Genomic DNA, 14,903 nt, shown 5'->3' with positions numbered 1-14,903 from the left:
TTATAGACCGATCAGCTTACTCCCCGTTTCCTACAAAGTATTTGCTAAGGTAACCGCAAACAGAATCAGGAACACCTTAGACTTCCGTCAACCAAAGGACCAGGCAGGATTCCGTAAAGGCTACTCAACAATAGACCATATTCCACTATCAATCAGGTGATAGAGAAATGTTCGGAATATAACCAACCCTTATGTATAGTTTTCATTGATTACGAGAAAGCGTTTGATTCAGTCGAAACCTCAGCAGTCATGAAGGCATTAGGGAATCAGGGTGTAGACGAGCCATATGTAAAAAAATACTGAAAGATATTTATAGCGGCTCCACAGCCACCGTACACCTCCATAAAGAAAGCAACAAAATCCGAATAAAGAAAGGCGTCAGGCAGGGAGATACGATCTCTCCAATGCTATTCACAGCGTGTTTGCAGTAGGTATTCACAGACCTGGATTGGGAAGAATTGGGGATAAAAATTAATGCAGAAGTCTTTAGTAACTTGCGATTCGCTGATGATATTGCCTTGCTTAGTAACTCATGGGACCAATTGCAATACATGCTCACTGACCTGGAGAGGCAAAGCAGAAGGGTGGGTCTGAAAATTAATCTGCAGAAAACTAATGTTTAAGAGTCTCGGAAGAGAACAGTAGCTTACGATAGGGAGCGAGGCACTGGAAGTGGTAAGGGAATACATCTACTTAGGACTGGCAGTGATCGCAGATCCGGATCATGAGACTGAAATAATCAGAAGAATAAGAATGGGCTGGGGTGCGTTTGGCAGGCATTCTCAGATCATGAACAGCAGGTTGCCATTATCACTCGAAAGAAAAGTGTATAACAGCTGCGCCTTACCAGTACTCACCCACCGGCAGAAACCTGGAGGCTTATGAAAGGGTTCTACTTAAATTGAGGACGACGCAATGAGCTATGGAAAGAAGACTTACGAGTGTAACGTTAAGGGATAAGAAAAGAGCAGATTGGGTGGGGGAACAAACGCGAGTTAATGATATCTTAGTTGAAATCAAGAAAAATAAATGGGCATGGGCAGGACATGTAATGAGGAGGGAAGATAACCGATGGTCATTAAGGGTTACGGACTGGATTCCAAGAGAAGGGAAGCGTAGCAGGGGGCGGCATAAAGTTAAGTAGGCGGATGAGATTAGGAAGTTTGCAGGGACAACATGACCACAATCAGCACATGACCGAGGTAGTTGGAGAAGTATGGGAGAGGCCTTTGCCATGTAGTGAGCGTAGTGAGGCTGATGATGATGAAATGCGGCCGCCTTGGCCGGTATTCGATCCCGCCCCCTCGTGCTTAGCAGCCAACACCATAGCCACTAAGCAAACGCGGCGAGTTATATGAAAAGTTATACTAAATGATTTTTTTAAAGAAGACAGCTTACCTGCAGGGTAGAAACTTCCTATGATTTTTATATTACTTGAAGGACCGAAATGAACCTCGAAGCGTGGAAGTCGTTTTCGGCACCATATTTATAAGCGAGTACAAATGTGCTATATTCCTACTCTCTATAAACAATAGGCAAACTAACGATTGTTTTTCTTATTTATTTATTTCACTTTATTTATTTACTTACGATACGCTGCAGTCCGAGTACTACGCAGGTGAGCGTACACCATACTGCAAAATAACATAGTTCAAAACAAAGTTCATAGATATGTGAAAAAATAAAAAAATGTTGTAACCCTAGAGAGAAGACGATTTTGGCAAGACATTAGCTACAACATCAAAATAAAAGCAAAGAGCTCAATAACAACTTCAGGTGCTTTCGCATCATCAATCATTAGCAGGCATTCAGGCAAGGCGTTCGTTTATGCGATAGTGCGAGAGAAAAACAAATACTGAAAAAACGTAGTGCGAGCCAACTGTGGGGCTGTCTGAAGATTAGGAGCGTGCCGCGTTGGTGGTGGTAATTAGGGTTAATAATAAATTCATTACAGAGCAAGAGCAAAATTTTTAGTATAGACTCGGCTCTCGTTATATCTAAAAGAAAATGTTAGTCATTAGCTGAGTCGGTGAATCTTCGCCATGATGAAAGTTAAGATTGAGACAAACTGCCTTCCTTTGAATAATTTCAAGTTTGTAATTTTTTTTTTGGTACGGATCCCAAGCTGTGCTAGTTGCGGCTATTCCAGCTGTTTATATATATATATATATATATATATATATATATATATATACAATGGGGCTGCGTTTAGTTTCTGTCCAAGAAGCCCAAGATTTCTCGAAGCGGACACATATATTTTATTAATGTGACTGAACCATGTTAGATTATAAGTGATAGTAACCCCTAAATATTTAAGCCAATGGATTTGGGTTAGTAAATGCTTGATAGGTTTATAATCAGATGACAGAGTATTTTTCTAATTAAAGATCTGGAAGAAAGCAAATTTGGCGTCGTTTAATTCTATCGACCAAACCTGGCACCGCTTTTGAACAGCGTTAATGCTAGTCTGTTGTAGGGTAGCAAACTGGACTCAGTCTGGTTAACCTCCCTGCTTTTCCGTCTTCCCTTCTCTCTCTCTAGTCTGAAAGCATTCTTTGTTTCCCGGGGAAGTGACAATTTTAAAGGGAATTCAAATAACCTGAGGCCTACTAATGTGTCTATTGGCGTGCTAATATCATCTATATAGGTGAGGAACGGTGCAGAGCCAAGAGCACTCCCCTAGGTAATTCCAGATGATACCCGGGGGACCCCGCATAAGTATCCCTGCATTTCGACAAACTGAAATTGGTTAGAGAGGTAAAAAACGAGTCCATTTGACAAGAGCTGTAGGAAGACCAATCTTCTGCAGTTGTGGTATAAATTTGCTAAGTAAAACGTGATGGAACTACCTTACAGAAATCTAAAAATACAATATCAATTGGTTCACTTTTATGAAGTGCTAGGGCCAATTCATGAACGGTTGTGCGTAGTGGGGTGGTGGTAGACAAACGTTTTCTGAAACCATGTTGGAAGTGAGAAATACTTCGTTATCTAGAAATTATACAATGTAATCGGAAACCAAATGTTCCATGAGCTTCGAGACAGATGATGTTATGAAAGTGCTAGGTAGTTAGAAGCATACAGTCGATCACCTTTCTTAAACAGGGATCCTACACGAGATAGAAGCCAATCATTTGGAAGGAAGCCTTTAGCAAAAGATAATCACAACAAGTGGGTTATGATGTGCCCGATTGGTTCGGCAAAGCGGCGCAGAAATGCAATTGCGACTTTGATCTGGCCCAACAGAACGTTTATTTTTCAGGGTAAGTATCATATTAGGTACTCCTTCATAGCTTATAAAATTTGCCGAAATAGTTAAAAGACAAGAGCTGAATGTGATGGTATGGTGGTCTGGTGAAAAGACGGAGTGAACGTAGAGATTAAACCGGTTTGCCATCTGCCTTCCATTCGTTATGACGCAGCCAATAACCAAACTCTGGTCAACTTTCTCGCCAGAGTCATTTACATATCGTCATAATATCTCAAGACTATTATTTAAAGATGTTGCGAAGAGAATGTGAAAAATAGGTGGCCTTAGCATCGGACAGTTTTGACGCTATAGTTCATTTTTTTAAGCCGCTACGCTTCCACGTACACCTAAGGTTTTCTTTGTTCACGTTTTATTCTTGGATGTAGGTGAATGATATCTCTAGTCATCTATAGATTGCCTTTGCTCTTTCGAACGCGCTTGTTGGATAGATAACTGTTAATATAGTAACGAACAGAAGTCTTAAACTTGTTCCAGAGAGAAGCGACATCATCCGGAAGCTCATCCCACGGAAACCAAAGGCGATCTAAAACTTTTTCAGCATCAGCTTGGGAGTAGTCCTTTATAATTTTGGTGACTTTAGATGCGCGTTTCCAATACCAAGAAGAACGGACAGGCGTACAGTATCACGGTGTGAGATGCATTTTTAATATGTACTCCGGGCTCAGGAATAATAGAATTATTTAACATCAGATCTAATACAGAACCGCCTTTGCTGGCACCTCTCGTAAACTCAGTAGCAGTTTGCATCAGGTCACACATCGCCATGACACAAGTAGTGAATTTACATTGGAATCACACCCGCAATTAGCATCACTCCAGTCAACAACGGGAAGATTAAAAGTTCCGGCGAGAAAAAATTGACAGTAACTTAAGTATATTTACGTGACTTGAACGTGAAAGCATTATGACTTCGCTAATTAATTGGTTACGTCCATGATACACGAAGTCATGCATTGTCAGCTGCCCTTCACAAGTCTACATTAATCGACCTTAATTCACCTTAATCCACATTGCTTTAAATGTAGCAACCTTATAATCCACTTTAATCCACCTTGTTCTAATTTGTACCACCCTTAATCCACCTCAGCCAATTTTATTCCACCTTCATCCACTTCACCTTCATTGACTTTACTTCACCCTAATTCACTTTGTTCCAACTTACCTCACCTTACTCTGATTTGTCCTAACATTCCTTCCTCTACCTTACTTTAATTCACCTCAATTCAATTTATTTCACTTTATTTCACTTCAATTCACATGAATTACTCGTAGTTACTACTAATTAGCACTGTTGCACCATATACTATCTTCTTTATTACTATCGACGTAATACAGCCCGCTAAAGACGTCACATTGATCTTTGGTACCACTCGTTGCAGACAACGTCGGCTTTACCGCCACATGCGACATTTAATTCTGTCACATTAATAATATGGTCATCCTTATATAACTACAAATGGACATACAACTTTTCTAAATATTCAGGTGGAGAGAGTGTTAGTCTCTAATTAGCGCATATGCTGAAGAGTTGATCCCAACAATTCACTTTTACAGCCAGACTTTCCTGACCTGCTATTTCGTTTAAATTTCAAAGCCGCCTAGAGGGTATTTTAGTACGACACCTACACCACGGCACCTATCGCATCTGTTTCACCGGAATATTTGGTGTGAGGGTGGCATTAAAACAAAATCAGAATCAAGTGACCGATAAAAGAAATTCTAATTACACCCCTTCGCTTATAACACGCTGTGCGTTTAGATTTAAAACGCGCAATTTGTTGTGTGTAACAGATGTATTGCCTCAGTCTGCCGCAGCCCTCCGAGAAGTCAAAACAATGCGCTCACTTTCATCCAAAATTCAGACGACTCTCTTAATATTCAGCCTATCGCGAATGAGAGGCCTTGTCCTCTCTCGGTCAGCCCTGACACTTTCCCGTAGAAGCTCGCGCTTGTGTAGTGTGGAATGGCTGTAATTATTTTGCAACCTTCTTTCCTTGGAATTTTGCCTTATAGCTTGTTTTTGCGTGAGGTTCTCAAAGTACTCCATTACAGCTGGCGCTTTCCCAGTCGGCCAAGACCACGAATACAAGTGACCAATTTGAATTCCATACCTAGTCGCTTTTGTAATACCTCAGCGGCAACCTTTACTTTTAGCGTATCTTGATCTTCGGTGTGTTGTTCGACGGCGCCATAGATGATTACGCTCGATGGTGGACTGCGATCATCGAGGTTTGTTAATTTGCTGATTTCCCATGCCGTCATGATTTTGACAAAGGCGATCGAGTCTTCTAGTTAATCGAGATCGAGTTAATCGCGGGGATTTACCATTAGGTTATTTAAATATTTCTTCAATCGAACACACCCGTGAATCTAAATCCAGCAGGAGTTGGCCGTTCTCACTGAAATGCTGCTAGTGCTAGTAATTAAGTGCTTATTTCACTTTGGCGGGACCTGAATTTTCCTCAACGTCTCCACAAAGCAGCATTTTTGCACACAAGCAGGCATTCGAAAGCAACACTTTGGCGTATCCGTGTATAAATAATAATAAATATCTATAATAAAACTGATAAAAAGCTTTCAAAATGAAACACTTCATCCATTAAGTTTAGGAACATCCGGTTTCTGTGGTAGGTCAAAAATTTTGTCATGTACAGCTCTAAAGAAAGCAGACGGCGCAAGCTCGTCAAGAGGACCTTGAGTAGTCTACGAAAACAAAAGTATATTTGTTCTGATCTTCTGAATATAATACATACGTATTGGTTAGAATCTATTTTTGCTCAGTACTACGCATACTCTGAAGTCGCCCAGAACTATGCATCTAAGCGTCCGTCCCACATCCTTGTGAAACAGTACTGCCCAATGGAAGAGGCTGGCACGTTACCTGTTGCGATGACAAGCACAGAATCCTCATTACGCATCCCCTCAGCTTTCCATCATCGGAGCGGAGCGGGCTGCAGGCTGCGACAAAAGAGCAGCTCGGCTGGACGCCTGCGAAATGCACGCGCCCAAGGTGACGCAGCCGGAGATTATTGGGGCACCGTGCCCTCAGAGTTATACAGCCGCGTGAATACGCACCCTGCGACTCATGTGAAAGGGAACACCTACATTTTTATTTGTGATTCCTGGCTGTATTCCAATCGCTAACATTAAAAAATTCGCGGAGAAACTCCTTTGGGAGTTCTCTAAGTATATACGTAAGCATTGTTGCACTTCATCTCCACGCAGCCCGGTGTCATTATCAAACCTATGAAACCTGACCTGACCAATACAAACGACAGCGCCGCAGCGACGCGAAATGCTGCGGACGGCGGCGCAAGGTGAATTGGTGACGAAAGCAAACTACTTCAGGTGGCGCTGCCAGGTGCCTTCATGACGTTCCGATCATTGTAAGACGTTTCCGCTCTTCCGCGTCGAACCATTATCAACCGTGACAAACCATACTGCGGCAGCGGCTGCGTATGGCGCGGCCGTGCGAGGGAGGAACGAGGCCAACTAGCGCGCCGTTTTCCTCTATCGCCTTACATTTCGCATTATCGCATTACATTTCCTCTATAACCTTTGTCTTACATTATTCTAGAGAGCAACCGAGAGTGACGGGACAGAAGTGACATGTTAACACCATATTTTTTTTTACTTTGTTAAAATAAAACTTTATTAAAATAAATGCAAGCACGTTAAATACAATATTGCGTTTCAAGATTGTTCGTTGTGGAACGCAAGCTTTAGTGACTCCGTATCCTTTTTTCCTGCTTCTGAAAAAAATCTAAACCGCCGAACACGTGAAACATGTGAGTATCAATGAGCGTTCTGCAGCTCCCCAATCGCCAACAACAACGCTTGCCTGTAACATCGAACAAATAAACAAAGGCCGTGGCACACAGGGCTATGTTTCTGCACCACTTAAATGAAAAAAGCACCTTACCAACAAGCCCAAGTAAGCAGTCTCTTCTACAATACCGCTGTCCACGATTGCACGGCCCGTGTACCGTGCGTTGGGTGCACACTGCAGAATGCCGCAGTTGGTCGAAATATTGCCTGTTGCCGATGACGTAATTCTATTCTTCAACTGTATTATTCGGTGAGGCGGACATTACTTGCACGACGAATTATTGAAAACATATCCAATTAATTAAAGAATGATCTAAGTAACTTTCCAATTATTTATTTTACGGCAGATTTTGCAATTTATGAATCGTAGCTCGTGAGGTCTCAAGTCGTATTCACGTTGAATTTCGAAGTTTCCTCAATCACATAACTTTGGCGATATGCGCACTCAAACTCGCCCTAAAAATGCAGTGTTGTCCCACTTCCTTTAACAAAAACGCTCTTTTATGCATTGACGAGCAAAAGTAACTGTGGAACGCGCATGCATTTTGTCTGACATTTCTTCTAACACCACCTATATATACTGTGGCGAGGAAAGCATACATCGCCTTGTAGAAGACAAGTCCACTTATCGAAACGTTGGCTCCTGCTTTCACCTTGTTCTCGTTTTGCTCATTGTCTTGAATTTCCACCTCCCGCATTCCCCGTGTTTTTATTGTGGGCCATAGTATCTCAAAACAGGTGTCAGCCTGGAGGTTCATTTTAAGTGGATTCGCCTTGCAAACTCACCGACTACAGTGCATAAATTGGAATATGTGTCGTAAAATACGTATTTAGAAACTTAATTACTGTTTTCTTTAATTATGTGAAAATTGTTTTGACTTCCCTGCTCATACTGTCCACCTCTTTGAATAATCCAGCTCAAGAACAAGAGTTACGCAATCTGCCACAGGCGATATCTAGAAATTCCGCAGAACTTTAACATGGTCACCCCGTATGCGTCCTACGAAAGTAAGACTAGGTCGAAAAAAAACGGAAATACGAATTTTTAGGCCCAAAATTCTAATCTAGGCTCAAACATGGGAATATGCATTTATAGGCACAATAAAAGCACATCTAAATTTTTCTATAGTCACAGTATCTGTTTAGTTGCTAAATAGGCATGATATGGACGCAAGGGAAAAATGATTTCATTTTGCCTAATATTCCGGTCTTTACGTAACGCTGGACAAAATGAAACAACCTGATATTTACTTATCAGGACATATCTTCGAGCTATTCACCTCATTTTTGAAGAACGCAAGCATGGCGCATGCAAGTAAAACACAGGAAAAATTATGTGAGTCTCATGGACTGTGACAATCGATGTAAGTGAAGCTTTGCTGGCTGTTCGCATTACTTGACGGTAATTGGCGGTTTACGGCGAACGTTTAGGTTCTCAGCGTTTAGTGCAATACTAGAGTGGTGTGTTGACGTTAGGCCTTGCCTTGCGTGCAGCAATGCTGTTTGTCGGCATGCACAGAACACACAGAGAGACTTACCCGCCGTAGTTGCTCATTGGCAATGGTGTTGGGCTGCTGATGACGAGGTAGCGGAATCGAATCCCGGCCACGGCGGCCACATTTCGATGGGCGCAAGAACATCCGCGTGCTTTGATTTAGGTGTACGTTAACGAACCCCATGTGGTCCTCCACTACGACGTGCGTCGTAATCAGAAAGTGGTTTTGGCGCATAACGCTGTATAAATTAATTTAATTTAATTAACACAGCGAGACTTGTTTGCTTGAGGCGTTGTTGTGCGCCATTGTTCCTAACCTTCGAGAAGGTTAGCACTGTGATTGCCTCACACGGTGAAGCGCATCGGGGCATATGTGCTCCACATTAATGAAATTATGGGGCATTATGTGCGAATCCCACAATCTGAGGCACGCGGCAGTAGGACGCTCCGTTTCAATATTGATCCCCCGGGATTCTTTAGCGTGCGCTTAAGTCTTAGTACACGAGTGTTTTTGCATTTCGCCGACCTCGAAATGTGGCTGCCGTGGTCGGGAGCGAACCCGTGATCTCTAGAAACGCCATTGCTGCCACAGAGATACTGCGGCGGGCACAGCAGTGCTGATTTCACGGCCGGTCGCTGAGGTGTACATGCTATACGGAGCTTTAATTCGGCTTTGCGTCCACACGCCCTGCGCCAATTATCAGCTTCGTAAATTTCCACCGTGTTTATTTTTCTGAAGTAGTAGAAATGTACCGTAGCATACTTTGAATATAAATTTATGCAATTCCTCCGCAACTGCTGCCATGTCTAGTATTAGAGTTTCCTTGTCGGTTCTAACTATCGGATGCTTCCTCTCGCTACCTCCTCTCTAACATTCTACCTACCCCCTCTCCGGAATGTTGCACGTTGGCACGAAGGCAAGTGCTGCAGTTTCTTCAGTGGTGTTGCGGGGCGTCACGAGTAATTATAGCTGTCGAGGTGGTATTGTGGTGACACGATGAAAAGGTCCAAACGAGTTTCTCGCGTTGGCTTCCCAGTCTGCCAGGCTCGTGCCATGTATACACGCGCTCTGAACCCCCTCCAGACGTGACGTGCGAGACAGCGACAGTAGCAGCCGGAGTAGTGGTAAAGTCGAAGAATGAGACAAAGAAAGCTTCGCTTCAAGAACGACGAGACTGATGCAAACATTCCGCATTCAACGTGTCAGATCCTATCTGTCTTTCTGTCTGTCTCCTATCTGTATATCTATCCTATCTGTCTGTCTATCTATCTACGTTTATTTTCATCGGATTCACAATAAGCTTCTACACGATTTCACACCAATAAGGCATTCCACACGACAGTTTCATGAACCGCGACAAGTGTTGGCTGTTCTCTCACCGTACTGTTCGCGCCTCTCGAGCTGCGCGCAGATGCTAGCCGCCAGTGGTGCCAAGTAAGGACCCAGTAACACGCAGACGCCAGTGACATCGTAGGCGCCCATGGACTGCTGGAGAGACAAGCCCGCGATGGTAGCCATGTCGACGGCTTCACGGAGAACCAGCTCGCTTTCCACGTGGACAGTGATTGTCGACGCCAGCCTTTGGTCATGCAAAGGAACAGCAAGCTTAGACAACACAGTGCGGAAGCTCCATATAAAGGAAACCAGTTTCTCAGAGCCGACAAATTGCATTCAATACCACGCAGTAGACTGAAATCATTGTTAGCATATGCGAGGTATTCCGCAATGGCCCCAAGGCCAATTGCATTGTTTGTTATTGTTGCCTGAAAGCATGGCACGTAGTCTTTCCGTGCGCGAGACGTAATGACGCCGTGTTTGTGAACGAATCTGTCTTTGCCGGTCCTCCCATGTTTCTTGTGGCTGCTGGCTACTGATAGATCGGCCATTCTCTAGGCGGATAAAGTTGTGAATATTGTAACGCCGCACTGGAGGAGCGCGGGAGAGGAAGAAGAAGCGGCGTGAGGATTTTGGCTGATCGACTGTTTCAGACCATCCCATGTCTTTTCTGCCCTTTTAACTGTAAATAAATCCATTCTACATCCGTAACAATGCATATTTGGCGGTGTTGTCTCGCACGATTGTCTGGTACCGTATATAATACACACAAGCACGGGATATATTGAAAAGTGGGGCGGCCCTGGTGGCAGGTGATCTAAGGTAAGCGCGGACATGAACTCTTAGACAAACAGGCCGGCATTGTCATGTCGTCATCATCATTCCGTCATCGTAAGTGCGTCGTCATCATTTCATCGCCTTCATTGCCAAGTCATCATCATCCTTCCACCGTTTTCCCTCAGCGGTCTCTGCGTTGAGGCTTCCTTCTGTTATGCTGCATTTGGTTCTACAGACACTACAAGAACATATTTCACATAGTTTGCTCTCAGCGTTTGCCTACCTTTCACGCAAAAAGCTGGTTCGGAAGACTCCATCACGGCGACCGCGCGCAGTGGCGTTCACTGTACGTATTCGGTAAAGAGATAGCCTCTGTAAACGATTCTGGGCTTTCAGTTTGCCCAAGAGTATTATTTTGACAGTAAAATAACTTCCCCCTTTTTGGGAGTACTTACAGAAATGTCCAGGTGGGCCGCCGCATGGTGTTTTTATTGAGCGCATCAAGCCAAACCTGTGGGGAGCGCGCCGCGTGATCCCTTACACTACGCGAGGGAGGCGACTCCATAAGGTCTCGCCCGCAATAGTATTTTTTGGTCGTATAAACTTGTAAACACTCGCTTACTAACTAAATTAACATTGGAATATGAACCTGGCAACGTTTAACGCTAGAACGTTATCTAGTGAGGTGAGTCTAGCAGTGCTATTGGAGGAATTAGAAGGCAGTAAATGGGATATAATAGGGATCAGTGAAGTTAAAAGGACAAAAGAAGCATATTGGCGGCGAGGAGTTAGGGAGTCGCCATTTATCGGAAGCGCCTCGCTGGCGTAGTATGAGGGATCACGCGGCGCGCTTCTCACAGGTTTTGATATCAGCGATCACTGAAAACACCACGCGCGAGCTCTCCCGAATATTTCTGTAAGTACTTTCGAAACGAGGTAAGTTTTTTACTGCCTAAATAATAATCTTGGGCGAACTGAAAGCACACAATCGTTTACAGACGCTATCTCTTTACCGAATACGTACAGTGAACGCCACTGCGCGCGGTCGCCGCGATGGAGTCTCCCGAACCGGCTTCTTGCGTGAAAGCTACGTAAACGCTGAGAGCAAACTATGTGAAATACGTTTTTGTAGTGTTTGTATAACTACATGGAGCGTAATAGAAAGAAGCGTCAATGCAGCGATCGCGCAGATTCGCAGCGACCGACTGCGCGTCTGCATGCTCGTAAGCGCACTGTTTCTCTTTCGCCGCGTGCGCCTTTTCGCACCGTGCCATGAGCTTTAGGCCGCAGAATATGAGCATTTGACAGTATACAAGCAACCATTGTTGTGTGGGCGCTATCAGAGCTGTTCAAAAATAATTTCATCGTAGAGACCGCGACGCCTACGGAGACTGTGATGTGCCTTCGCGACGATTCAATCTTTTTTTTTTTTTCTAGATTCTTGGTCGTTTCAATATTATTTCTCGAGTTGCGTCGCACTGTATGTTTATCGGTATCCTCAGCGTGCGATTTCCCGCTGCTTCTTTTTTCTAATCCAGCGCATTAATTCATAACACAAACATGACCATATGCCATGCTTTTTAATGTGCTTCTTACCGCTCCCTTTCCACTTCAGTGAACTTGCCAGTATCTATAGCATCGGCAAGTTCATAGACCAAACCGTCATGACATTAGTCGGGCAGCGGACTTGGGCGAGCGTCTCAGTGCGCGTTTTCCGAACATCGCAGACCCGGCGCCGTAGCAGAAATCTTCCTCGCGACTGTCCTTGTAGCATACCCTAGTCGTAGCCGATGACTGTTTGCCGGTTTTATGTTTCGCGAGCCAAGCTTTACGCAGCTTCTTGTCCTGCGGCTACATGTGAATAAGGCTGACTTCGGGCTCCGTTGCGCACGTCCGGCACTGCGGCACCGAGCAGTAGCCTACCATGTTGCGCGCCTTCAAAGGCAGCCACTACCTACTGTAGTGCTTTCAAGCGTTGTAAAGGAGACACTCGAAGCGGGAAAATATCGCCACTAAATGAGGTCGGCAGCGCACGAGGGAATTTAAACTCTCATTTTCAGCTCGCTTCGGCGCTCCCGAAGCAGCCGACACGGCCGCTATGTCCACATGATCCCTAATAGCACGTCACGCCGACGGTGGCGCCAGCTTTTCCAGTGGTGGAGCTTGAGGCCAATACAGTGCTAAAAAGCGGGCACGTCCTGTGCTACCGGGGCTTAGCGGAGAGAAGACAACTCGGAGTTGGATTCCTAAGAATATAGCTGGTAACATACAGGAATTCTATAGCATTAACGAGAGGGTGGCAGGTCTTCTTGTGAAATTTAATCAGAGGTACAAATTGAAGGTCGTAAATGTCTACGGCCCTGCATCCAGTCATAATGAGCAGGAAGTCGAAAGCTTCTATGAAGGCGTGGAATCAGCGATGGATAAAATCAAAACAAAATACACTATACAGATGGGCGACTTCAATGCCAGGGTAGGCAAGAAGCAGGCTGGAGAAAAGTCAGTCGGGGAATATGGCATAGGCTCTAGAAATAGCAGGGGAGAGCTATTAGTAGAGTTTGCAGAACAGAATAATATGCGGATAATTAATACCTTCTTCCACAAGCCGGATAGACGAAAGTGGACGTGGAGGAGCCAGAATATCGAGACTAGAAATGAAATAGACTTCATACTCTGCACTAACCTTGGCATCATACAAGATGTGGACGTGCTCGGCAAGGTGCGCTACAGTGACCATAGGGTGGTAAGAACTAGAATTAGCCTAGACTTGAGGCGGGAACGAAAGAAACTGGTACAGAAGAAGCCGATCAATTAGTTAGCGGTAAGAGGAGAAATGGAGGAATTCCGAATCAAGCTACCGAACAGGTATTCGGCTTTACCTCAGGAAGAGGACCTTAGTGTTGAAGATATGAACGACAATCTTATGGGCATCACTAAGGAATGTGCAATAGAAGTCGGTGGTAGATCCCTTAGGATACCAGTAAGCTATCGCAGCAGACGAAAGATCTGATCAAAAAACGCCAACGTATGAAAGCCTCTAACCCTACAGCTAGAATAGAACTGGCAGAACTTTCCAAGTTAATCAACAAGCGTAAGGCAGCTGACATAAGGAAGTACAATATGGATAGAATTGAACATGCTCTCAGGAACGGAGGAAGCCTAAAGACAGTGAAGAAGAAACTAGGAATTGGCAAGAATCAGATGTATGCGTTAAGAGACAAATCCGGCAACATCATTACTAATATTGATGAGATAGTTCAAGTGGCTGAGGACTTCTATAGAGATTTATACAGTACCAGTGGCACCCACGACGATAATGGAAGGGAGAATAGTCTAGAGGAATTCGAAATCCCACAGGTAATGCCGGAAGAAGTAAAGAAAGCCTTGGGAGCTATGCAAAGGGGGAAGGCAGCTGGGGACGATCAGGTAACAGCAGATTTGTTGAAGGATGGTGGGAAGATTGTTCTAGAGAAACTGGCCACCCTGTATACGCAATGCCTCATGACCTCGAGCGTACCGGAATCTTGGAAGAACGCTAACATAATCCTAATCCATAAGAAAGGGGACGCCAAAGACTTGAAAAATTATAGACCGATCAGCTTACTGTCAGTTGCCTACAAAATCTTTACTAACGTAATCGCAAATAGAATCAGGAACACCTTAGACTTCCGTCAACGAAAGGACCAGGTAGGATTCCGTAAAGGCTACTCTACAATAGACCATATTCACACTATCAATCAGGTGATAGAGAAATGCGCGGAATATAACCAACCCTTATATATAGCTTTCATTGATTACGAGAAAGCGTTTGATTCTGTCGAAACCTCAGCAGTCATGGAGGCATTACGGAATCAGGGTGTAGACGAGCCGTATGTAAAAATACTGAAAGATATCTATTGCGGCTCCACAGTCACCGTAGTCCTCCATAAAGAAAGCAACAAAATCCCAATAAGCAAAGGCGTCAGGCAGGGAGATACGATCTCTCTAATGCTATTCACAGCGTGTTTACGGTAGGTATTCACAGACCTGGATTGGGAAGAATTGGGGATAAAAGTTAATGGAGAACACCTTAGTAACTTGCGATTCGCTGATGATATTGCCTTGCTTATTAACTCAGCGGACCGATTGCAATGCTCGCTCACTGACCTGGAGAAGCAAAGCAGAAGGGTAGGTCTACAAATTAATCTGGAGAAAAC

At 44.2% G+C, this 14,903-nt stretch overlaps 1 protein-coding gene across 2 annotated transcripts in view; it reads right to left on the bottom strand.

The window, feature by feature from the left end:
• LOC142576606 (urease accessory protein UreD-like) overlaps positions 1-14,903 on the bottom strand; it is a 91,680-nt gene that overhangs the window by 35,045 nt on the left and 41,732 nt on the right. The window contains exons 5-6 of one of the 2 annotated variants that reach the window (XM_075686808.1): positions 9,975-10,174; positions 6,153-6,259 (exon numbers count right to left, since the gene is read on the bottom strand). In XM_075686808.1, coding sequence (XP_075542923.1) covers positions 6,153-6,259; positions 9,975-10,174 — 307 coding nt within the window. The remainder of the gene's footprint in view (positions 1-6,152; positions 6,260-9,974; positions 10,175-14,903) is intronic. The other variant, XR_012826883.1, reaches the window with a different exon arrangement.

Source organism: Dermacentor variabilis, chromosome 3, assembly GCF_050947875.1.
Source record: "Dermacentor variabilis isolate Ectoservices chromosome 3, ASM5094787v1, whole genome shotgun sequence".
NCBI classification, from domain to species: domain Eukaryota; kingdom Metazoa; phylum Arthropoda; class Arachnida; order Ixodida; family Ixodidae; genus Dermacentor; species Dermacentor variabilis.
Note: the sequence above shows the minus strand (reverse complement) of the source record. Positions and strands in the feature narration are given on the sequence as shown.